We start from the raw sequence: 24,543 nt of genomic DNA on the forward strand, positions 1-24,543 counted from the left end.
TTCTGCTGTGGTACTTGTAAATTAGTTGCGCTTATCTCTTCTAATGCGTTGCAACATAAACCTGTTCGAAACTAATTTTTTTTTATATGCAGCGTTCTGTACACAGAACTACAAAGCATGGCAGAAAATTTTAGATTTGTCCTTATTGTGTTCATTACGATACAGCGGAGTTAGTTTCGGTATCGAACTGTGTATGTTTGTGTCGCCGAGTTCGTGTTTGTATGTGTAACGGCAGCCTTTCGAAGCCTTGGGGCCTTTGTGACAGGGAACTTGCTTCACTGTAACTTGACTGGCTCGCTGCACGATGGACAACGCAATCGGAGAAGTAAGTCTCCCTGTGCATATCTACAATCGCTAACGCGCCTGTAGATTCCAGCGCGCACTTTCGCGCGCTGCTGTCTGCGTTGTCGCGAGCGCCGAGTTCCTCTTTTCGAATGCGCGTGCAGCGCGAAACAGATGCCCAAACGCACGTGCGTGCATTCTTTGTTATGACATCGACGGCACTAAAGCTGTTTTGCGCGGCACAACAGAGCGTGCGTAGTGTATGCATTTAGCACTGAACAATTAGTGGGATGTCATCATTCGCATGAAAGTGCGCGCTTTTTACTGTTACTAGCTTTTACGCGACCGATTGCATCACATGCCGGCAATTCGCCTGTGTTGCGTAGGCTTAGCCCCGCTCTGGGCTTTAACACTGCGGTTTTAAACTCTGCCGGTGTCTGCAAGCTCTTGCATCTGGGGCTACGGAAAATGCATTAAAATAAACAAAATAAAGCAGGGACAGTGCACGACATCATGTTTTTCCATTTCTACTTGTAGTTGCGAGGTATAACGTACTTTTTATGTCCTGTATCGCATTGTGCTACGCAGCTTGAGTGTCAAGACGGCGATTCTGCATGGTGGTTGTGCGTGCTCTTGTTGTTGTTGCCTCAAAACAACAACGCTTCTTGGGAGCACCTACGAGGGATGCCTTTTGTTTTCTTTCTTTTTCACCATGTGCATGTTCTCGCTAAGAGCGACGAAGAATCGCTCGTTGCAGCTTTCGCAAATCAAATGTAGTGCTGCCTTGGTTTACGATCGCTTCGGTTCGTGAAAAGCTTCGCATACAATAATTTGTGAGCACAATTAGCATTCACAAAATTTTGGTTCGGCTCATGAATCCCGCCTCGGTTCACGATCGACCTTCGTATCGGGCTCGCGGAGGTAGCTCGAGGAACAGTCAGATGAGGTCATATTATGTTAAATAAAAAATAATTCTCATAGTAATTTTACATCGAAACTGGTTTTTAAGCTTAAAATACAAGTTGTGTATTTGATGCACCAGTTCCAGAAGAAAGGTTCAATAGTACTACAATGTTCAGGGGGGAAAAAAAGAAAAGACGTAGCCAGAATGTGTCATGAAACGAAAGGATCATATGTGGTTAAAATGAAGTGACGGGGTTTTACATGCCAAAATCCCGACCTGATTATGAGGCACGCCGTAGTAGGGGACTCCAGAAAGTTGGACCATCTGGGGTTCTTAAAAGTGCACTTAAACCTAAGTACATGGGTATTTTCGCATTTCGCCCCCATCGAAATGCGGCCGCCGTGGCCGGGATTCGATCCCGTGACACATGTGGTTAAGAAGAGCTTACATGTAAGCGGGGAAGTCTTGTTTCTTTTCTTTTTTTTCTGAGGAACCACTGCACCGAAATTGATGAAGTTTGCTACGTTTAAAAGAAAAAGTTAAAGTCTAGTGACTGTAGGGAGGAGATTTGTTATATAGGTTATCGATTTTTTTATTAAAGATATTCTTGAAAATTGCAGTTCAAGAATGAAACTCAAGTTCACAACTGTATAACTCGCCAACAAAATAATATATCAATTCTTCAAGCAGCATCTAACCATAGGACCTAGACAATGCATTTAATGTGGACAAAGATGTACACGGATTTTAATTATAGTACTAATATGTGAGTTGGACTTTTGCAAAATCCTTGTAAACATTGTAATAAATCTACTTCAGGTGCTCAAACTGATGCAGTTTGCTGAATTTAATGATTTTCGACAGTTGTAAAGAATTCTAGGCCCTAAATAAAAATTTTTGCTTCCTACAGTCAGTGGAATTCAACATTCTCTATTTTCCATTCAAATCAGTTCAGGTGTTCTCATAAAAGCATTTCCAAGTTTTACGTGTATTTGAATAGCCGGCATCTGAGCGGCTCGAGCTAAAGCTTTCTTTAAGGGAGATTGTCCATTGGGTAGCAGCATGGGTGTGGACGTCGATCATACAGTTTGTTAAAGGCCATTAGGGGGAAGGGATCTCAGGACTTGAACTGTATGGTGAGCAACAGAAAGATCTCGTCGTGGCATTTTCTTATGTGGAAGAGAATGGCAGGGATGAGGCTAGCAGTGGTGCCATCAAGTCTGTTCCAGAAAAACAGAATGACTTCTTTGAGAGGCACCACCCCAACATAACTGTAACCAACAAGTTGCAGCTTGGGGGACAATGCAGTTTCTGATTTCTTGAGAGTTGTGCAGTGCAAGAAACCGACGAGCCACATTGAACAGATTTTTCTTTGCCAAAACTGAGTCTGCAGTTAAGAAACAAAGCACAGAGGAGGAAACTCCTGAAGGAGAACCCCACAATGTTTTTATTGGAAGTGGCTTCAGCCGCCTGCCACTCATCCACCAGATGTTTTGTATGTTTTCTCTGTTCATACAGGCACCTCACTGTACATTAAAGAACTGAGCAGTAAATTTGTTTTCATAAATTTGTGTTAAATAAACTATGTTTCAATCACTAGAGTCTGGATGATTTAATTAAATTTACATTGTTTCCTTTGGAGGAAGAAAAATTTGATTTTGCTAACGAACCACTAACTGGAGTTACGGAGCAGATCGAGCTCGTGAACCGAGGCGCCATTGTGTATATAAAAAAATAATAATAAATAACTTCCAGCTTTCTTAAATCGTTGATCGAAGCCCTAGGAAATTCCTGTTTGTTATATCTGTAATCTTTGAGCTCTACATTGGCACGCTTGCTGGCTAAAAAATATTTTTGTTTATTTTATCTTACAGGTATTAAATATTACATCATTGAAAAGTGGAATAACAACAGTGGAGTAAATATGCATAAGGCAGGTAACAAGTGTTCTACTAACTAGTGTTACATACAGGATGTGTGCGAAGGGAAGGAAAGTGCAGTTGAGGATGGCAGAAAATTAGGTGGTTTGATGAGGAGGAATTTGATGGAGGAACTTGAACTTCATGATACATTGCTTGTGTTGGCGCATTTCAGGCTGTCGTTAAGGTGTACCAACTTGCCCAGCGACAAGCTCCATTGAACTTGAAGCTGCTCTTGTTGCTTATAGGTTCTGTCATCATTTGGCCCTGATGGAATAACAGGCGGAAAGAAATAATAGTTCATAAAAACATAACTAAGTTCATTGCCACTTTTTAGATAAGTACAGCATTCACAATACTTAAAAAATATGCCATGACCTCAAAGGTCATGGCATATTTTTATTTGTTGTCTGTCATTTCATAAATGACAGACAACGTTTCTTTAGATCTTTCTTTGAATGTTTCTTTGAAAATTATCTTTGGAGCAGGCAGCTACTTCTTCTGCCACTCCCTGCATGCGGGTACCTCCTCTGCGTACTATGCATATCTGAATTTTCACAGGGATCTTCCTAGCTTGGCATGGCATCACCATTTCTCTAGAAGTGGTGGAATAAATAGATGTGGGAAGAGTAATTTTTTCGGTGGTGGCGCCCATATAGGTCGACATGTGGGGGATGAAGCAGCAGTCTGTGCTTCTCGTTCGCTGCGCAAGTAGCTGTTTTTCTTCTTTTTCACTGTGGGCATGCGTGCTTGTAGTTTGGCATTGTGCTCCATCGGTCAGAAATCATTCCAGACCTAGAACCAAGACATCGCCCTTCTGGTCAAATGCCTTGAGAGGAAAAGGGGATGAGATGATATAGTTGAAAGCCCACCATACCTGGTGTTCAAGTGGTTTGCATCTGTGTGGCCCAGGCGGCGCATAAGATGCCTCACGGCATTGAGAACGAGAGCTGCCTACAGACCTGTTTCACACAAAATTTCAATAGCACTATCCTCTCTGGCTGCAGTACTAGAGGTCTGTTGTTGGAGGAGGCTTTGCAACATTAACTGACACCGAAGTAAGCATGAATCCTCACAGTGTATTTTTGCACACACACAAAAAAAGTGAGGAACTAACGTCGCTTTTGGGGAATGACAAAACCTCCTCCTTGCACATGCTGAAACAAGGACCCGCCGTGGTTGCTCAGTGGCGAAAGTGGTTTTGGCACGTTAAACCCCATAATTTCAATGGTGAAACAAGGATAATTGAAGCTCCAGTGCCAATTTTGGGAACCGCACAAACCCATTTCTCACAGATACACTCTGCAAATGACACTCATCGCTAGCGGCATGCGTCACGTGAAGAGGATGCATGTGAAACGAAGCCACGTCTGCACTTGGTGGTTCTGCTCAGTTGCTGCAGCTGCCATCATGCATTTGCTCACTTGCATGTTAAACAGGCGTAGGAGCAGCAATTAAACTTCAAGTTTGGCATTAGCTTTTGTGTATAAACATGATCTGAAGCAGGCATACCCTAGTTTTGATATAACTGCACATACAAGGGCCGTTCCAAAAGTAAGTTTCATCATTTATTTTCACATGGAAACCTTATGGCCAAAAAAAAAATAATACACTATGGCATCATGAACCATACACGTTGCACTATTTTTCCTCTATTTTTCCTCGTAGTCACCAACGACATTGATTTGTCGTGGCATGCGATCAGTTTGAAGAAACTACTCTGGTAAAACTCGGTGCACTGCAATACAAGGCCTCAGACATGACTTCTTCACCATACACAATTCGTAGGCATTCATGGATGACAGATAGTATGTCCCAAGTGCCCATTCATACCGAATAACAGCATGCGCTTCCATTGGCGACCACATTGTCAGCACATGTCAGTCTGCCACCATGATTTACACTCGAATAACTTCCAGCATGCCGTTCTGCTGCTACTCTTTTTTTCTTTGACGCTCAGTGCATGCGTAATTTTTTCTCCACTAACACTCCTTCTGTCATTGAACCTGCAACGGGCGTAGATTCTTATGGCGATTGTTTGTTTCACTTGGTGTACCATGTTCTTTTTAAAAAAAAACAAATGACGAAACTTACGTTGGGAATGTCCCTCATATATCAGGGTGTCTACCAACTGGGAAAACCGGGAATTTTCAGGGATTTAAAATAGTCTGGAAATACTCAGAGAAAACTGAGGGAATTTGTGTTTCTATCAGGAAAATTAGCTGCAATTTTATTGAAAGGGAATGCAAGTCGCACTAATGCTGGCTCGAGTAACAGAGAGGAATCGCAACGAATCGTCTTTGATGCCCTGTCGTCGGCTGGAGGAGTTGCCAGTGTACAGTCAACAACTGATTTCCCGGATGCCCAATTTTACAGACATGCCCGATAATTCACACGGCTTCGCAACACCACCACATACCCCATAGTCAATATATAAGAACGTCTGAAATGTCGGGCTCAAGAACCCTTTGCCGTCTGACTTTTCGGACTTTTTGCCGGGATCGCAGGTCCGAAATGTCATTAATCAAAGCCAGCACCGCCGCCATTTTGATTATCTCGCCGCTGACAGCCATAGCCACGACCACGGCAACGCTAGGCATAGCTGCTTCGACGTTCGGGGCTGTATTTTTCATTGAAAGAATTCGCCGCTGTCAGCAATGACATCGACTCCACCTTTGTAATCCTTGCGAGTAGCTTCGGAGCTCTGAATGCACATCGCGTTGCATGACACCAGTTTCCGAAAGTCAGCTTCGCCTCGATACGGCAATATTACGCGGTGAAGCATATGCAAAGTATTGCGATGAAGCTTAACAAGCGGAGGAAGGGGCAATTGTCACAGGACACAGTATGTATTCCTTAATTATGCGCGCATGCACGCACCATCTCCTGTCATAGTATGAGCACTGATATACCTAATAAGTGTACTGGCAGGCCTTCAGAGCTTTTTCGGACGTGCCTGTGGTGATTAGAGCCCCTAAGAGCTCTAAAAGACTTGCATTCATTTTTTTTAGTCGATGAAGACTAAGTGATCTTAGCAAGCGTAGCTTCTTGCCTTGGTGCAATAGTTTTGTCATAGTGGAGGCTTATACCCCTGTCACACTGGGAGTTTTAATGTCATTCGAACCGAATGGCATTAGCATCGAATGACATTATTTGGTTGCTACACAGCAATATTTAATGCCATTAGCACCGAATGACTTTTGCAATCGAATGAGTTCGAAAAACTTATTCGGCTTCACACTCGGAGCGAATGTGTACTCTCAACCCCAGAAACAAAGCAAAACAGGACAGAGCGTTTGCAAATTGAAAGCCGTACTCATAAAGAAATAATAACTTTTTGCAAGTTTTAATTGACTTGTTATTTTAAAGAGACAAAATGTGTGCAACAGGCTGTCGAAAAATGTTGTTACTCTCCAGCTCAGCAGCGTCTGGTCGCCGCCCATGCCGCCGCCACTCTGCTCGTCGGCCATAGAACATCTAATCATTTCCTCTGATTATTATGCCTTGCTCGTAATGCAAAGTACGCAGCAACAAATCACTTCACCTGCTGCAACTTAGCGTCGTCGTCCAGCGTCGCCATGTCAGCCATTTTGTTTGTTTTCAATTTATCGGCTACTCATGTGGCTAAGCCTTGTTTTGGCTTATAGTGGCCACATAGTCTGAAATTGAACTTTTTTTTTACACGCATTACTAAAATAATTTTTTTTTTCAGTGAAGCGACGCCCCAAAACTATTTTTAAATATATGGATTGCTTATGCAAGCACTTGATACCTATCTTGTTTCATTTTAGTCGCCACGTTTTTTTAGGGATGATCGCCATTGATATCGCCACCAAATGACATTAATTTTTCTAGTGTAGCACCTCCGCGGGCGAATGACATTCGTTGCGCCGAATGCCATTCGATTCGAATGACATTAAAGCTTCCAGTGTGACAGGGGTTTTAGTTGTGCTTCTTGTAGGAGAAGTCGTCCGAGGTGATGACAGACAGCGCGCCATCACTTGTGTAAAGCACGCCTCTTCGCACTGCGTCCCACAGGGATATAATATAGTGTAAGGCTTGCCACGTGGACACGGAGATGCCCGGTTTCTGTTTTTACATCAGCAAGCCAGTGGACTCCCATGACGACTACTCTGTCATGGAGGGCAAGGGACTGAAGAGGAAATACCGCAAGACAACCAAAGACGTGAGGGAGCAGGGCCCCAATGGACCACCTGCTCCGACTTACAGGATTGCTTTTGTGCCTCTGGACATCTCTAAGAATTTAAATTCTGTACACAGACAGATTCTTAACACCTACCTTGGTAATGTGGCTCCCAAAGGAATTATTGAAATGCGTTTCAACACCAATAAAAACGTAGTCACAGTGGAAGTAGTGACGCAGGTCGTCTTAGAAAAATTGAAAACCATGCGCCTACTAGGACACATAGAAGTCCGGTCGTTCATTGTGCGCAGTGGTTAGACTAGGGCACATGTTATTTCCGATGTCATGATTGACATCAGCGACGAAGAGCTAGAAAGGCTTCTGTCTTTAATAGTGAAGGTCATCGATTTTCACTGCTTCGGTCGCTAGATGAGCATCAAGCTTCTTTTCAAGGGAGACACGCTACCTGATCATGTCAAGGCGGGCTACGTGAGACACCCGGTGCATCCTTATGTGCCCCGACCACTGCAATGCCACAAGTGCCTAAAGCTAGGCCATGTCAGCGCTGTCCGCACAGGCCAGATGGCATGCCTCTGCTGTGCCGGCAGCCATGACGTATCTTCATGCACAGTAAAAGAAATGTAGTGCTCGAATTGTCACGGACCCCACAAAGCCAAATCCAAGGATTGTCCTAAACAGAAAAAGGAGACAGAAATACTGAGCCAAATGAGCAAGACAAGTACGTTCCACAAGGAGGCAGCAGCGTCAGGGCAGCACCGGAGGAGACGAACGTCTCCTCCGGTCATCATTTGGTCATCATCCGGTTATCATCGTCAGTGTGGACAAGCTGTAGGGCCAAACAAGAGCTAACTGGCTACAATTCCACAGGCCCAGCAGAAGGTAGTTGAATTGGCATCAGTAGATCTCTTCAAGCCAGTGCTTCAAAGAAGCCGCGCAAACCTGAAATCGAATGTATGGCCACGCTTGCCGACACACACACGGTACTTAGTCTGTCAGTGCGAGCAAGGACTGTGCACTCGGATATCATCATTGGACTCTGTCATCAAAACTATGCTGCGACAAATAATCGACACCCTGCAGCTGCTACTGTCTGGTTTAAAAATGCCAGTGGCACTAACAGCGACAAAAATTATGAAAGCTATAGACAATCTCCTAGCTACACTGCAGTAATTTCCACCTCTGCCCGCGAAGATGACTGTGCCGTGCTGTGAAGCATACATGTACGCGTTTCAGAGAAACTATGTTGTGCTGGCCTCATCATATTCACCATACCGCCACCCTCCTTCCTCTTCACATCCTATCTCTGTTATTCCCCCAAACCCCTTCCCCAGTGTGGAGTAGCAGGCTAGAGGCACTTCACTCAGGCTGACCTCTCCACCTTTCTGCCATTAAATATTCTCTCTTGCATTCATGTTTTCGGACTGCCTGATTTTTTGGACGTTTTCGTGGCTCCTAAGGAGTCCGAAAAACCGGGACGTTGACTGTACAACTGACTAAGAGGATGCTTCAAGTGGCCCGTGGGGCGAACGGGCGGCAGAAGGAGAACGAGAACAAAGGACTGACACATTGAGGAATGAATGGAAAAGGGAGCATGCCACCACTTCTTTGAAGGAGCTTGAGCTCAAAAAACATTGTTGGCTGATGAGGAGATGCAGGTGTCCCTCTTTCAAACCAAAATAAACTCTTTAATGTAGTGAAACGCAACACTTAGGCGTTGCGCGCAGGCTGAGAATATATCGGGACACTTTAGGTTGACTTTCCAGCTGCTGACAGAGAATCTCACTTGTGACAAAGTTCAGGCCTCATACCAGTGAGCTTGCTGTGAGTTGATAGAAATAGTTTATACTCGAAAAGATTTGCTTATGTATCCACCTCCTTATTAATCGTATTTCAAAGTGTTCGACTCTATTTGCAATTTTTCGAAGATATTTTATTTGCTGTGCATTTTACTAACCCCTCTCGTCCGTTTTCTCTTTGAATAAAATATACACTACTCCTTACTATTCAAACTGGATTAAGTAGTTTATATTTAAATTTTTTTAGCATGCTTATTAGTATTTGGAAAGATTGGATGTGCTTTGTAGACAATCACAAGGAAGAAGACGGGACAGGTGCAAACTAACAACTGAGGTTTGTTCAAGGGAAACACTTAAATATCAGTTCATGCCAGCGCAGGCACATCAGGGTATCAGCAGCAGATAAGAGGAGAAAAAAAAACACAAAATCAGAAAAAACCCAATGGCGTGGCTCAGCTAATCATATTTTCTAGGAAACGTGCCTCCCCATTGTAAAGCATGACCGATGTGTCACTGATGCATGCTTGTCCCTCCTTTTTTATATAATATGCCTCTATAAGTTCCCGTGCTTTTTCGTTACTGCACTTGCGCAGGATCTTAACCTGGTTGAGCAGAGGCCTGCATTTATGATCTAGGCAATGCATGGGTAAATGACGTTGCTCCCGGTTTTTAATAGACCTTTCGTGTTCACGGATTCGCATGTAGGTTTTGCCACATGTCGGGGGAATCTGATAAATACTGCCAACTTGGCAATCTGCATGGGGGTTCTTGTGTTTCGTGCCACAGCCACCTTGCTTCTTTCTGGCGTGAGGTCTCCCAGTGCGGGTGCAAAGGTGACTCAGCTTGCAGGTAGCCGAGAAAATGAGTGGGACACCATGCTTGGTTGCTATCTTTTTCAGATTGTGTGCAGTTCTATGAACATAAGGGATTACGACTGGCTTGGAAGCTTTGTTGGCTACATGAGTGTTTACTTTTTGAGGCGCTTTTAGCCTCTTTTCAAGCGTTTTAACAACTGCCAGCACAACCACATCAGGTCCCGTCTTCGTCCTTGTGATTGTCTATAAAGCGCATCCAATCTTTCCAAATACAATGAACCAACTTGCCCAACAACACATCATGCTTATTAGTGAGTGACAGCATCGGGCGTTATGGTGGCCAGCCTGCTTTGACATTAAAGTTCTGTGTCGCTCGGGGAATTTCATGAAGGCACTCGGGAATAACCTGGAAAACCCTGGGAATTTGGAAATGTCAACTTGGTAGACACCCTGATATGTGGATGCTTGCAGACTTAAGTAACATGTAAGTGGGTGCAATGAGCTGGGCTCCCAGCAACATTAATTTCTGCACTTATTTACAGAACTTTCAAGAAAAGTTTGAGGGATCCACTAGCTTTCTGCTGCTGTTGCATCACCTACTGAGTAGTTACCTGCCCCTTCTCTTGTTATACCTTCAGCGTGAAACCACCTCACATCTTCATAGGGTGCCTATCCATTGCGACTTTTGCCAAATTTAGCAGTCTCCCTTAATTTTGTTTTTGTGCCCTTCGATTGGGGTGGGGGGGGGGGGTGCCTGCACTCTAATCACCATGTTTATTTGGTTGTTTGGTGCTTGCGCATGTTATTTTTGCACCATGACAAGAAAAGCTGTACCTTCAATCACTTTTATCAGCTGCTGGAGATATGTGTGAATACTTATCTTGCACATGTGGGTGTTGTGTGTTCAAATATACTTCCAGCTTGCATGTGCTCCCAGTAAATGTGTTTCCTTAATACAACACATCTGCTGGCTGCACTCTTGTGTGTGGAACATATCATACCACCTTATGTATGATAAGCCATGCAATTGTGCAGGTTTTAGCACGTAAAACCTCAGAATTCAATGTTAATTAGCACTAGTGCAGCTAGATCATGACACTCTGTTGTCTTCTAGGATTTGTTCATCATCATCATCATCAGCCTATTTCTATGTCCACTGCAGAACGAAGGACTCTCCCTGCGATCTCCAATTACCCCTGTCCTCTCCCAACTGATTCCAACTTGTGCTTGCAAATTTCCAAATTTCATCACCCCACCTTGTTTCCTGCCGTCCTTGACTGCACTTCCCTTCTCTTGGCATTCATTCTGTAACTATAATGTCCACTGGTTATCTATCCTGTGCATTATATGGCCTGCACAGCTTGCATTTTTTTCACTTAATGTCATTTAGAATATTGGCTGTCCCTGTTTGCTCTCTGATCCACACTGCTCTCTTCCTGTCTCTTATTGTTGTGCCTAACATTTTCTATCGCTCTTTGCCCAGTCCTGAACTTGTTCTCAAGCTTCTTTGTCAACCTCCAAGTTTCTGCCCCATATGTTAGCACCGGTAGAATGCCGTGATTGTACACCTTTCTTTTCAATGGTAGTGGTAATCTTCCAGTCAGGGTCTGGCAATGCCTGTCGTATGTACTCCAACCCATTTTTATTCTTCTGTAAATTTTCTTCTCATGATCAGGGTCCTGTGTAAGTAATTTACCTAGATGAACATACTCCTTTACAGACTGTAGAGGTACTGGCGATTCTGAACTCTTGTTCCCTTGTCAGGCTATTGAACATTATCTTTGTCTTCCACATATTAATCTTCAACCCCACTGTTACGCTTTTCCTGTTAAGGTCCTCAATAATTTGTTGTAATTCGTCCTCACTTTTGCTGAACAGGACAATTTCATCTGCAAACTGAAGGTTGCTGAGATATTCGCCATTGATCCTCACTCCTAAGCCTTCCCAGTTTAATAGCCTGAATACTTGCAAGAATGCAGTGAATAGCATTCGAGAGATTGTGTCTCCTTGCCTGACCCCTTTCTGCTTTTCTTGTGGAGAATCATGATAGCTGTGGAATCTTTGTAGATATTTCCCAAGGTATCCATGTATGACTGCTGGTATTTCTACTGAATCAAATTCCTTTCCATAATCTACGAAAGCCATATAGAGAGGTTGATTGTACTCTGCAGATTTCTTGACTACCTGGTTGATGACATACATTTTGGCTTGTCCTATGCCAATTCTTCTCACTTATTTCATGCTGCGTCTATTTTTTACTGCTTCCTCGGTCTTTCTCACATTATAATTTCGAATATCCCTTACTTTTTTCTTGTTGATCAGTTTTGACAGTTTCGCAAATTCTGTCTGATCACTTGAGTTCGATGCTTTTATGCTTTGTCATTTCTATATTAGGTCCTTTGTTACTTGGGAGAGCTTACCTACTGGTTGCCTTGGTGCCTTACCTCCCACTTCAATTGCTGCTCCTGAAATTAGCCTAGCTACGGTTTCATTTATTACCTCTATGTCATCATACCTCTACCTCTGTTCTAAAGCTGCATAATTGCTTGCAAGAACCAGCCTGAACTCGTCTGCTTTTACCCTTGCTGCATCTAGGGTGGCATGTTCTTTTCTTTACCAAATTTTGCTTTCTCTCTTCAAATTAAGGTGAATCCTGAACCTCACTAACATATGATCACTGCACTTTATCCTGCCTAACACTTCTACATACGGCACTATGCTGGGATCGGCAGAAAGTATGAAATCAATTTCATTTCTTATTTCACCATGAGGGCTTTTCCAGGTCCACTTTCTGTGCTGCGCTTCCGGAAGAAGGTGTTCATTATTCGCAGCTTATTCTATTCCGCGAGTTCTACCAATGCCTCTTCTCTAGCGTTTCTAGGATCGATGCCGTAGTTGCCAATTACTTGTTCACCAGCCTGCTTTTCCCCCGCTTTTGCATTGCAGTCACCCGTGACTACAATATACCAAGTTTGCACTTTTCTCATCGCTAATTCAACACCTTCATAAAACTTCTATTCATCATCGTGACTGGAGGTTCAAGCATAGGCTTGTACTGCCCTTATTCTATACCTCCTATTCAGCTTTATTACAATACTGCTACCTTCTCATTAATGCTGTAGAATTCATCAATGTTGCTTGCTATTTCCTTGTGGATTAGGAGTCCTCCCCCATATTGTCTCTTACCTGGAAGTCTGTAGCAGAGGATGTGGCCATTAGTCAACACTGTATAAACCTCACCAGTTCTTCTAGCCTCACTAAGGCCAATAATATCCCACGCAATGTCTGGTAATTCCTCAAAAAGTCCTGCTAAGCTAGCTTCACTCAAGAGGGCTTTTATATTGAGCGATGCCAGGTTCAGTTTCCAGTGGCAGCCTGTCCGGATCCACAGATTCTTAGCACCCTCTGCCGTGTCACAGGTCTGACCACTGCCTTGGTCAGGTGCTCCGCAGCTGCTGGGGAATGAGGGCCATGGGTTAATTGTAGGGGTCATGCGGGAGGTAGTGGCCAAACACTGCACCAGGGAGGCCAAGTCATGTTGTGGCGAGGGGGTGTCTTTGTTTAAGCTTAGTGGGCCTTCCTAATTTGGTTGTACCTGGACTAGTATAGCCCCACTGGCTCTTGGCTTTTTATTTATTTTTCCTTTCTGACATCAGGCACCACTCCAAGCCTGAAAATGTTGTCTACTGTAGGAGGGTTCAAGCTCACGACCTGCAGATTTAGAGGCCCAGCATTCTACCTCTGCTCCATGCCACCGCCTGACTCACAGCTACAAATGGAACACTTCTAATGGATCTGTAGGCATTGTAAACAAGAAATGGAGAAAGCACAGAGTTTTGTTAAAACTACAACATAAGAAATTTTAAGTGTTTCAAATACTGTGCTACTGTGTGTTCTTGCTCTTTGCTTGTTAAATTTTACCAGTTGGGAACAACGTGCAGGATACATGATTGTTGTCATGCTTACAGGGAATAGGTGAGCTCGAGTGCACGCCACCAATGGCGGCATTAAGCCCAAGCTCTGTTGCTACCCTGGTTCAAGAATTGAAAGGCACCCTTGGAAATTCGTGGCCAGCATTTAACACCGGGTAAGCTTTAGCATAACATAATCACATATAAACATGAGGTACTGCATGCTTCCAATGTGGGGGTGCTTACAGTGAGACTGAGGGAAGACAGTCAACTTTAGTGTTAAATACCCAGTAGCTGTACTTAAGTGTTTATTAACCCTAACATTCAGCACGCATACCTGCTGTTGGAATAAATATATAATTTTCTTCCGACAGTGCAATTCAGATAATACTTTTGTTTAAGCATGCATTACTGTGACAGTGGACATCAGTAGATGTATCGTAGTCACTGGTTAATTATTTCAGTTTCACTATATGGTTGGAACACTTGTGAATGCTTTTGAGTGAGCGGATTATGATGGTCTGGCTCTGGTTCCAAATGACAGGGGCATATTCTGGCATTGACCAAGCCCCAAGTTATAGAATGTGTCATGCAAGTTTGAAGAAAGTGAATGCAGAGCTGAAGTTGTGAAATAAGCAGCCAAACATGCAGTTGGGCATTTTTAGTTTTGTAGCTAACGTACACATGCCACAGGAGATTACTTCTAATTTGTACACTTGGGTGCTGTAGCACTTTACTCATTATAGAATATGTCAGTACCATTACTTGAGAAATATACTCTGATAGCTTTACATTTTTTCTGTATTGAGCTATCTATATTACTTTAGCACCATTCAGAGACGGCCTATGGTCAAGGTCATGCTGGAGGTTGGTGGGCGGAATCAGCGAAATCAGTTATTTTGTGGCAGAGTATGAAGTCATATGCTGTCTGTTGGTGAGAAAGGGATTCACTTAGGCAAGCCATATTAAAAATGTGGTAGAAAGATTTTGACTTGAAAGAATGATTCTTGGTCATTGTTAAGTTTATTACCATGAAAAAATTAATTGATAGAGACGTAATCATAGGCTTTTGCAAGATTTGAGAATATGGAACCAGTTTCAATCTGCAAATCAGCATTTGTAAAGAGTTCAAATGTCAAAAGCTGCATTTTTTTACGATGGTTTTTCTAGAAACCATGCTGACGTTTAAAAACGAATCATTCTACAGGAACTCTGCGAAATGTAATACATGCTTCCAAGATTTTGCTGGGAAGGCTTGTTAATGAGATAAGTGGTAGTTGGTGGGTGACAGAGTCAGCTTGTTTGTGGAATGGAAATACCTTGCCCAGTTTCCATTTCTTGCGAAAAGGGAAGCAGTTCGATGACTGAAAAAAATAGACAAAATAACAGCAGAGTACATTTTGTCACCTCTGAATTCAGACAAGCTGCTGCCCAGGAGATGTAGAAATTAAGTTTGGCTTTCACTGAACATAGTCTGGTTGTTATGTGGTCAGGTGATGCTAACAAATGGCAGCAATTATAGAGGAATTAGCAGTAAAGGAGAAATATGCACAACATTTAAATGTTACAACTTTAATGAAAATAGCATTTAGAGTTTAAAAATGAGTAGCGAATGGAGTTTAAAGAAAATGTACCCGTCATGCTTTAAAGCCACAATCAAGTGGGAATGCCAAAAAATTTCCTGTGCACTTAATGTGTCACTGAGACTATATGTGTTTGATGCCCTTGTACAGTTCTGGTGACGCTGGCCGTCTTGAGGTTGACCACTACCAGATCACTCCTCTTGACATTGATGATATGGACATAATGGTAAGTGCCTTTGGTTCACATTGCCAACAGTTTATTAGGTTGTCTGTTTGGGTCAAGACATCACTTTCACGGACCAAAGATTTGCAGTACTACAATGGACATAAACGAAGAATAGAGTAATGATGAGGCTGACACTTGCATTCTAGCCAAGTTGTCATAAAACTGAGCATATGCACCATCGCCAGTGTGTGATAAATCAGAAGCGATGCATTATCCTTTTATTTTGCACATATTGCAGGCCCTAGCCAGGCCCAGGTAGGAGCAAGGAAGTAAACAAAAAATACCAGGGTGTCTACCAACCGGGAATTCTCAGGGAATTTGAATTGTCTGGATGTACTCAGGGAAAACTCAGTGAAATTGTGCTTCTATCAGGGAAAATTAGCTGGAACTTTATTGAAAGGGAATGAAAGTCGTGTTAATGCTGGCTCCAGTAACAGGAATCGCAACGAATCGTCATTGACGCCGCGTCATCGGCACGAGGTATTAGAGAGTTTTAGCAGTGCCGTATTACGGTACGGTAAGTGCTGTATACTGTACGGTATTACCGTTTCGTACTAACATACGGCGATGACCGAAGATGTTTTAGCTGCGTGTGCCGCTCGATGCATACGGTAATGTGATAATGATGACAGCGGCTAACATTGGGGCTTTGCAAAATACAATAACTACGGTATGTGCTGAGCGCGAAATATTAATTTTGGCGAATATCAGAAAGCTTTAGCTTGTCCATACACGAATTATTCGTTACAGAAGTGCCCGGCTAGGGCAAACCTAGACGCCACTCACATAAAGCCCCTTAATTACACTCACAAGGCCGGTAGCGACATCTTGTGACACTGTCTTGCAACATGTGAAACCTTCTTTTGTTACATAGGTAGGTGTTCTTATCTAATCAATAGATAAAAAAGGGTTTGTTTGCTGTAAATTGTGACACCGCTGCCGACACTTTACAACAGCAAATAAGTAGAATATAGTTAGTCACTACAATAAAAACTCTGCGTCCCCTCTAAGTAAACTCCGCATCACTAGATAGTGCCACCTACCTGAAGTGTTCTTTTGTTTTATGCCACTTTTTATTATCTGTTTTGTTTTCGGATGATTTTCTCTTCTTTTAATATTTCTTTCTCATAAACCAGAGTACATTAATCGCCTGTTAAGAAGCGTACGTACGGCCACAGGTTCAGTTAAGCCAAAATTTACCTTCCGGTTAGATGGGCTGTCATATTTGCTGCCACTTCGTCTCGCCGTAGAAGGTGAATTGAAGTGAACGCTTGCCTTGGTTCTATCATGGTGAAAAAATGCACACGAGACGTGGCCATGCACAACGTGGACTCTGCGGCCGACACCAGTTTCTCACTGTTTTGGCTAGCTGCGACTCGGCTCGCAAAAGTGTGCGAGCCGAGCCTTACCGACTCCTTACCGTCCAGTATACCGTACGGAAAGTCTTTCCGTACGGTTAAGTGCGCGCATGCGCAGTCCTCGACCGGTACGGTATTGCCGCACTTACCGTATGGTAACTTGGCACTGCCAAAACTCTCTATTGCCACAGTAGTTAACGGCCGATTTTCCATTGCCCGATTTTTCGGACATGCCCGATAATTCGCACGGCTTTGTGGCACCACCACGTGCTCCATATAGTCAATGTAGATTCCCCTGACTGCAGGTCTGAAATGGCATTAATCAAAGCCACCACCGCCGCCATTTTGATTATCTCGCCACCTCAAACCAGCACTCTCGCACGCAGATCCGCTGGCAGCCGTAGCCACCACCGCGGCAACGTTAGGCTTAGCTGCTTCTACGTTCGCTATTAAGCTTCTTGCCATGTGGTACCGTGTTTTTCATTGAAATAATTCGCCGCTATCAGCACTGGCACTGACTCCGCCTTTGTAATCCTCGCGATTGGCTTCGAAGCTCGCAGAGCGCAGCGCGTTGCGTAATGCCAGTTTTCAAAAGTTAGCTTCGCCTTATTACAGCAGTGTTACGCGGTGAAGCATAACAAGCGTGGGAAGGGGCAATTGTCACGGGACACAGTATGTATTCTATAAAGGGACACTAAAGTGAAAAATGATTTCTTCTGCATCAGTAAATTACTGTTCTACAACACCGAAAACACCATTCTTACAACGATATAAGACGTTTGGTAAGCTAGAAAAAGCGCAAGAACGAAATATGGGTGGCAACGCCTACTTAAGTTCCCGCACCTGGGGGCTGTGACGTCTTGGATTTTGATGGCATCTTCTAGGGCCTACTAATTATATATAGCGGTACAGATTGACTACATTGTGTTCTAAAGGAACCAAATATTAAACATGGCAAGTTTCGGGAACCTTTGTTCAGCCAACGCGGCCCAAATGCGAAAACATACTTTGGAATCCCTGACGTCACACTGACGTACAGGCGCTGGGTTTTCAGCGCGAAATTCAAATACTGATACTTGAACCTTCATTTTCTCATCTAATAATCAAACTATTTTTTTGAAATGACTCCCTGCAGGGTTCTCAAGCAATGCTTCATTAGTCTAAACTGATTTATTGTTTTGCTTTAGTGTCACTTTAATTAAACACGCGTGCACCCCTGTCTCCTGTCACAGTATGAGCACTGATATGCCTAATAAGTGTACTGGCAGGCCTGAAGAGCTTTTTCGGACGTGCCTGTGGCAATTTTAGCCCTTAAGGGCAGTGAAAGAGATGCATTCATTTTTTTCGGACTGCCCGAGTTTTCTGATGTTCTTGCGGCCCCTAGGGAGTCTGAAAAATAGGATGTTGACTGTACAACTGACCAAGGGGATGCTTCAAATGATCCATGGTGTGAATGCGTGGCAGATGGAGGATGAGAACAGAAAGGACCGGCGCACTGAGGAATTAACGGGAAAGGAAGCGTGCCGCCGCCTCTTTGAAGAAGCTTGAGCTCAAAAAACAAAGTGTTGGCTGACTCCAAGATGCAGGTGTCCCTCATCCATACCAAAATAAACTCTTCTCTTTAAAGCAGTGAACCCAACACTGAGATGTTGTGTACGGGCTGAGAGTATGTCAGGACAGTTGAGGTTGACTTCCCAGCTGCTGAGAATCTTGGTTGTGACAACGTTCAGGCCTCATACCGATGAGCTTGCTATCAGTTGATAGAAATAGCTCATATTCAAAAATATTTACTTATTTATGCATCTCCTTTTCATTTGTATTTGAATATATCCGACTCAATTTAGAATGGGTTTTACCATTTTTTTCACTGTGCATTTTGCTAACACCTCCCTTCTGTTTTTTTTTTTTGATAATATAGGTATTACTCCTTACTATTCAAACTGGATTAAGTCATTTTTTTGTTTCAACATGCTTACGAGAGAGTGACAACATCGGGCAACATGGTGTCAGCCTGTCTTGACATAAAACAATGTTCTGGCTCATTCAGGGAATTTTGCAAAGGTGCTCAGGGAAAACCTGGAAAACTCAGGGAATTTGGAAATGTCAACTTGGTAGATGCACTGAATACACTCAGTTGCATGTTAAGCATATAATTAGCAGTGTATATGTAATATAATCTCTATAATATAGCAGTATAGCAACACAAAACTGGTTTTAATAGACCTCTCCTTGGGTACGTCACACAGCGCCAGCGAGTATGACGTCACTGGTGCACTTGCAGTAGCTCTGGTTGGCAAAACAATGCCGCCGCCAGCTCTCGGCAGGGTGCAGTTGCACAGTTGCACCCTTGCAGTTGCACCCTCTCCCCACCGCTGGGTGTTAAAGCTCCTTCCTTTCCTACATCATGGTCGCCGATTCTCCTTTTCTTTAAGGTGAATCTCCATTTAGCATTTAGTAGTTGGTGAATAGTGCACATGACGCCGGCAAACTTGCTCATCACTTGTTCCCGCAGTGCTGCTTTGGTCCATGCGAAGCGCTTTGTGATACGGTGGAGAATGAAATCACCGTTCGGATTTTCGTTTGGTCATGTTTGCTCCATCACCATTCACTGACCATGCGAAGGCTGTTCCATCTGCGCTGTCATGCTCTGTCATGTGGAAGCCAGCTGCGAAGTGGTCCAATTCATGTTACATGTCACGTGACTGATTCGTCTGCGATCATATCTGTTCTGTGAATCCAGCTTTATCAGCATCGCTGAAGAGGTGGGGAACAGAGCCGCTGGCCAAAGATACGATGTGGACAAGTTGTGCATCCGCGAATGGAGACTGCTTTTGCAATGTAAGCGTTGTTGTATGCAGTTATTTCCACAGGTTACATGTGCAGACTTCTTGTTTCCCCGGTTGTTGTAATTGGGGGTGCGGGTTATACTAAAAAATGCGGAACTTTTAAGCATTAGTGTCACTTGTGTTTGACCATTTCACTGTGACCCATGCAGAGTGGATGCCTCGTGAGGTCCAGCAGGTACAGAGCTACCATAAAAACCGGACTATAGGTCGGACCGGAATATAGGTCGATCCCCCAACTAACGAATTCTAAAAATGAAAAAAATCTTTTTCAATGGCAAAAGTACCGAAAGACACCCTTACCTTGAAACAAATGCGACTCATGCACAACAGCGACAGTATTTATTTAAATGCTGCTCGCATGTGCGCCTGGCCAATTCTTTAACAGTATTACGCGACTATCGACCCGCGTTCTTGTCAGCACCTTATTAACGGCACTGAGCGGCAAAACAAACGAGATAAGCGCACATGTACACGTGCGCTTACTTTCGCTATTTCGCCGCTCCGTGCCGTGATGATAAGGTGCTGACAAACACGCGGTTTGATGGTCGTGCGATACAGTTAAAAATTGGCCGGCTGTACAGTACACAGAAGGGCACGAAGTGCGCAAGCGATACTCCGAATCAAAGCAATGCGTTTGATTAGAGTGGTCCGAACTAGAGTCGTATGACGAGTGCTTCTCGCTGCCCAGTCCAGAGGCACGTGCGATCTCTACCGCTTTCGAACGGATGCATTCGGCTGTCACAGGCAGCGATCTTACACACAGCTCCCGGACGAACTCCGCAACCTTGTCTTCCAGTTTTGCGGTCCGCTGTGGTCTGCCCACGAAATTACGTTTTCTGTTGGTTTGCTGCTTCTGTCTCCGTCAGTACCGAATGCTCTTTTCAGATACTCCAAATTCGCGCTGTGCCACAAGGTTGCCGTGGGCTTCCGCGCACTCAATCGCCTTTTTCTTGAAGGCGACGGTGACTTGTCGTCGGCTTCCGCTCATTTTGAAACAAAATGTGAAGAAGCAGCCTTTAACCAATATAACTTTATGACAATGTAAACGCAAATTGGTGGTGCCACAATGTCGCCACGATGCGCTGCTGCTGATGGCGATGGCAAAGGCGCTTCTTTACTTCATCCGTCCATTGTTGCAAGACTTCCGTAGTTTTTCCGCCAATGTCCGGTATATAAGACGAGGGTCGACTTTTCGCAACAGCTTTTTAAAAAAAAGTTCGACCTATATTCCGGTTTTTACGGTATTTATTTTCAGGTGACCATGATAGAACTCATATATAAATTTCAAACTGGATTGAACTCTATGATGAGCTAGTGATTGAAGCTCAGCATTCATAATTAAAGGGACACTAAAGGCAAATATTAAGTTAGGTCAAAGTCAAAGATTAAAACTCGACTAATGTCGAAGGTGTCAATATTATAGACAACAGAGCTTTAGTAAGTGAGAAATGAGATAAATGTAGGGCACGATCTGAGTCTCTACCAGGCAGTGTATTGGAAAGGAACAAAAGAGAAAAGGGGGGAAAAAAAAAAAGAAATGATATTTTTGTGTATCATATCATAACACACACACACATACTCTCTAACGCACCCTTGATTGTAACACGCACCCGTTTTCTGGCACCGAATAAAAGAGAAGAAAAAAATAAGCGCCTTCATTGTAACGCGCACCCGTTTGCCGTGACCTAAAAAAAGAAAAGTCCTTTACAGTACCGCGCATCTCATTTTTTCATACAGTAATACAACTTTCTCTCATTTAGAAAAACAAAGATTTACTCCCAGTGCACTAACGTTGCGATAAATAAAGTCGTAGTTTTCTCCAAAAGCCGAAACATTGATTGCAATAGCAAATTAGTAGACAGCTGCAGTCGCCGGCTGATTTTTCAGACTCCAAAAATTAGAACACGCTCGATTATTTGGACTGCATTGCGACATCGCCATTCTCCCCATAGACCATAATGTATAACGACTCCCGAAAGTTCGGACACCTTGCAACCTCTCATTTGATTTTTCGGACACTCCTTGAGCCAGCTCGATCGATGGCACTTGCCCCCACCGACTCTGACCGGTGCATGGTTCGACTTGCTGAACACCATTTTTGTTTTGTAGAGAGCCTCCTCACTGCCCCATGAGGTGGCGCTACTGCAAATTCCCACTCATCATCATCCTTTCTGCCTGGTTCGGTAGAGTGGCTACGAGTGGCTACAGCAGTTCCGGTCTCAGCGTAGTAAGCCATGTCAAGGCAATCCAGCAGCTGATTTGTTTCTTTCTTCATGCACGATGCTGCGAGTAGGCCACGTTTTTAGTTTGTGTGACTGGTGTCGGCATGATGGCGCGGTAGTGTTTGCTTTGTGTGCTGGGTCGAGGTTGCAGTGATCGGACGCGGCATACGGAAACATTGCATCAAGTGTCTAATTGCACCGACAGTGCCTGCACAGACTGTGCTGGGGAATGCCGGCTAGCAGGTACTGTGGAGACCCAGGATCTGTCGCCTTCTGATGTGCTCCCTACTGACGCTGAAAATGTTCTTCGAGACCTGTGCAGTGGTGGAATTGCGATTCTGGACACTGTCTCGTTTGGCAGTTTCACAGATGCTGACAGTGCTGTACTGACATACGCAGAACTCAACGACGATTAGATAATTGTCAGTTTTTGCTGGCCCACCGTACGATAACTCCAAGTCGGAAGATGACGCACCATGTGCGTCGCTGCCTTCGCGTGCGGAGCTTGTACAAGCAGTGACTGTGCTTTCAGCCTTTAGTGACCACACGACCCTCTCCGAGATTCAGGCTGATCTGCAACGGTGCATTCACGTTTTCTTAAGCCCACTGCCGAGCCCGAATATAAATGCGTGGAAATGAAGGATTTCATTCTTTTCTTTTTCTGAATCTGTTTTTTCGGACACCTCTTTATTCAGACGTTACCGCGGTTCCCGCGAGGTCCGAATAAACGGTCGGCAACTGTATACGAAGTCAAGATAGTAGTTTTATCAGCCATATAAGCTCTTAAACATTTGCTTACTAATTAAATTAACAAGCATGGTGTCACGCATGCACAAGCAAACATGACTCTCAAAACGCTGGAGCAAGGAAGTGCAGTAGCCAGAGCGAGCAAATTTACCTTTGTCTGGCCTCTCGCTTCAACGTAAACTAAGCGACTAGAACAAAGTGCAATGCGCCTAGATGCATAGACTTTGTCTCCATTGTAGATCGTGTTCAAGATAGGGGCGCATGGCCGCGCCATATGCAGCAGCCGCCGGAGTAGAACACCTCTCCTGTTTACGCCAGTCCTGCACGCAAGTTTCAGGAACTCTGAATGCCCATGATGCGACCCGATTTCTGTCCGTCTCCGCACACGTGATCACTTTTCTTTTAATTGCAGCTTCGTGATGAAATCAGCATGTCTTCGCAGTCAGCACTTCCATGCTGATAGAACAAATGCAGAAAACGGGAAGACTGGGAAGACGGGACAGTGCACTAACCTAAGCACACATACTACAACACATGGAGGAAGCTACGGCAGCTAGTCTCGAAGTGCATATGAGGCAGCCGTGTTGAAATGCCGATGGCAATATGGTAACGCAGATTTAGGGTCGTACTCGATTATAATGCACATGGAATTTTTGGACCCGTTTTATCGGAACAGCAGTGTCACATTTCAGTGAGTACACTCGAGGACGTGTTGCTTCTGAGATCATGCTCAGTGCCTTGACTCAAGGCAATGAGCATGATCTCAAAATTCATAATTCGCTTATTGAGAAAACTACATACTATGTTTTTATCATTACCTTGCTTCGAAAATTTTTGCATGCGAACCAAAATGTTATGGATCATTACAAATCTCTCTCTCTCTTTTTTTTTTTTCATTCCGAAGCAGAACTGGAACAGAATGTTTTTAGTGGAATAAAACTACAACCAGAACGAAAAAACATTTCGTTCCGACACCCTGCTACCGGGACATTCTAGTACCTCCTCGATATGTTTGTGTCACTAGTAATAAACCACTGATATTTTTTTTAAATGCTGTATTTATTTGAATATAGGTCAACTTCTTCCTTTTCTTTTCTTCGAAAATGGTACCCGAAAATTGAGCGATCGACCTGTATTCGTGACTAAAGAATCTCTATCTGTATTCATGAACAAACGTAGTAAAAATACGGAGCTAGTGGAGTTCCCTTATCGCACCTGCGGTAAAGCCAGTCTGAAAATTATCCATACTAGCTTTAAGAAATGGTGCAAATCCCTTGCACTCGATGAAATCAAGGCTGATATCATTTATAGTGCTAAGGGCACCTGCGAGGCATTCTATGACAGTGCAGCTTGTGGCACTGGCTAGCCAGATTTTGTAGCATAGCTTGCGATAAATAATGGTGTGTCGTGTTTAAAGTTCTTTTTCTAAAAAGATACGAGTCGACCTATATTTGAATTATTTTTGTATCTAGGTCAGTCCAGCTTGTAGGGGTCTTCCTAAATTCGAGTAAATATGGCAATTGCATTGCATGTAAAACAAACAAAAATGGTACCTGTCCATTTCTATTCGATCTTTAGAAAAAGGTATTCATTGATGTCACCCCTAACAATGATGCGACAGGTGGTCAAATGTTTTAGTTATTGCTCAGTCTCGTGCTGCCCACACTCTCATATTTTAGTGGTTTCGGTATCACGTGCTGCTGTGCTTGTTTTCCTGACTCACAATGTTCATTCTAAATAGTCAATCAAGCACAGGCACACAATATTCA

At 43.7% G+C, this 24,543-nt stretch overlaps 1 protein-coding gene across 3 annotated transcripts in view; it reads left to right on the forward strand.

The window, feature by feature from the left end:
- The first annotated feature begins 183 nt into the window (after nucleotides 1-183).
- LOC126520913 (cellular tumor antigen p53-like) overlaps nucleotides 184-24,543 on the forward strand; it is a 102,051-nt gene continuing 77,691 nt past the window's right edge. The window contains exons 1-4 of one of the 3 annotated variants that reach the window (XM_055065613.2): nucleotides 185-325; nucleotides 3,061-3,123; nucleotides 13,850-13,968; nucleotides 15,526-15,601. In XM_055065613.2, the coding sequence (XP_054921588.1) occupies nucleotides 13,880-13,968; nucleotides 15,526-15,601 (165 nt within the window). In that variant the 5' untranslated portion in view covers nucleotides 185-325; nucleotides 3,061-3,123; nucleotides 13,850-13,879. Of the gene's footprint in view, nucleotides 326-3,060; nucleotides 3,124-13,849; nucleotides 13,969-15,525; nucleotides 15,602-24,543 lie in introns of all 3 variants that reach the window. The other 2 variants (XM_050169740.3, XM_050169739.3) reach the window with 2 other exon arrangements.

The sequence above is a fragment of the Dermacentor andersoni genome, chromosome 3, assembly GCF_023375885.2.
Source record: "Dermacentor andersoni chromosome 3, qqDerAnde1_hic_scaffold, whole genome shotgun sequence".
Lineage (NCBI taxonomy): Eukaryota > Metazoa > Arthropoda > Arachnida > Ixodida > Ixodidae > Dermacentor > Dermacentor andersoni.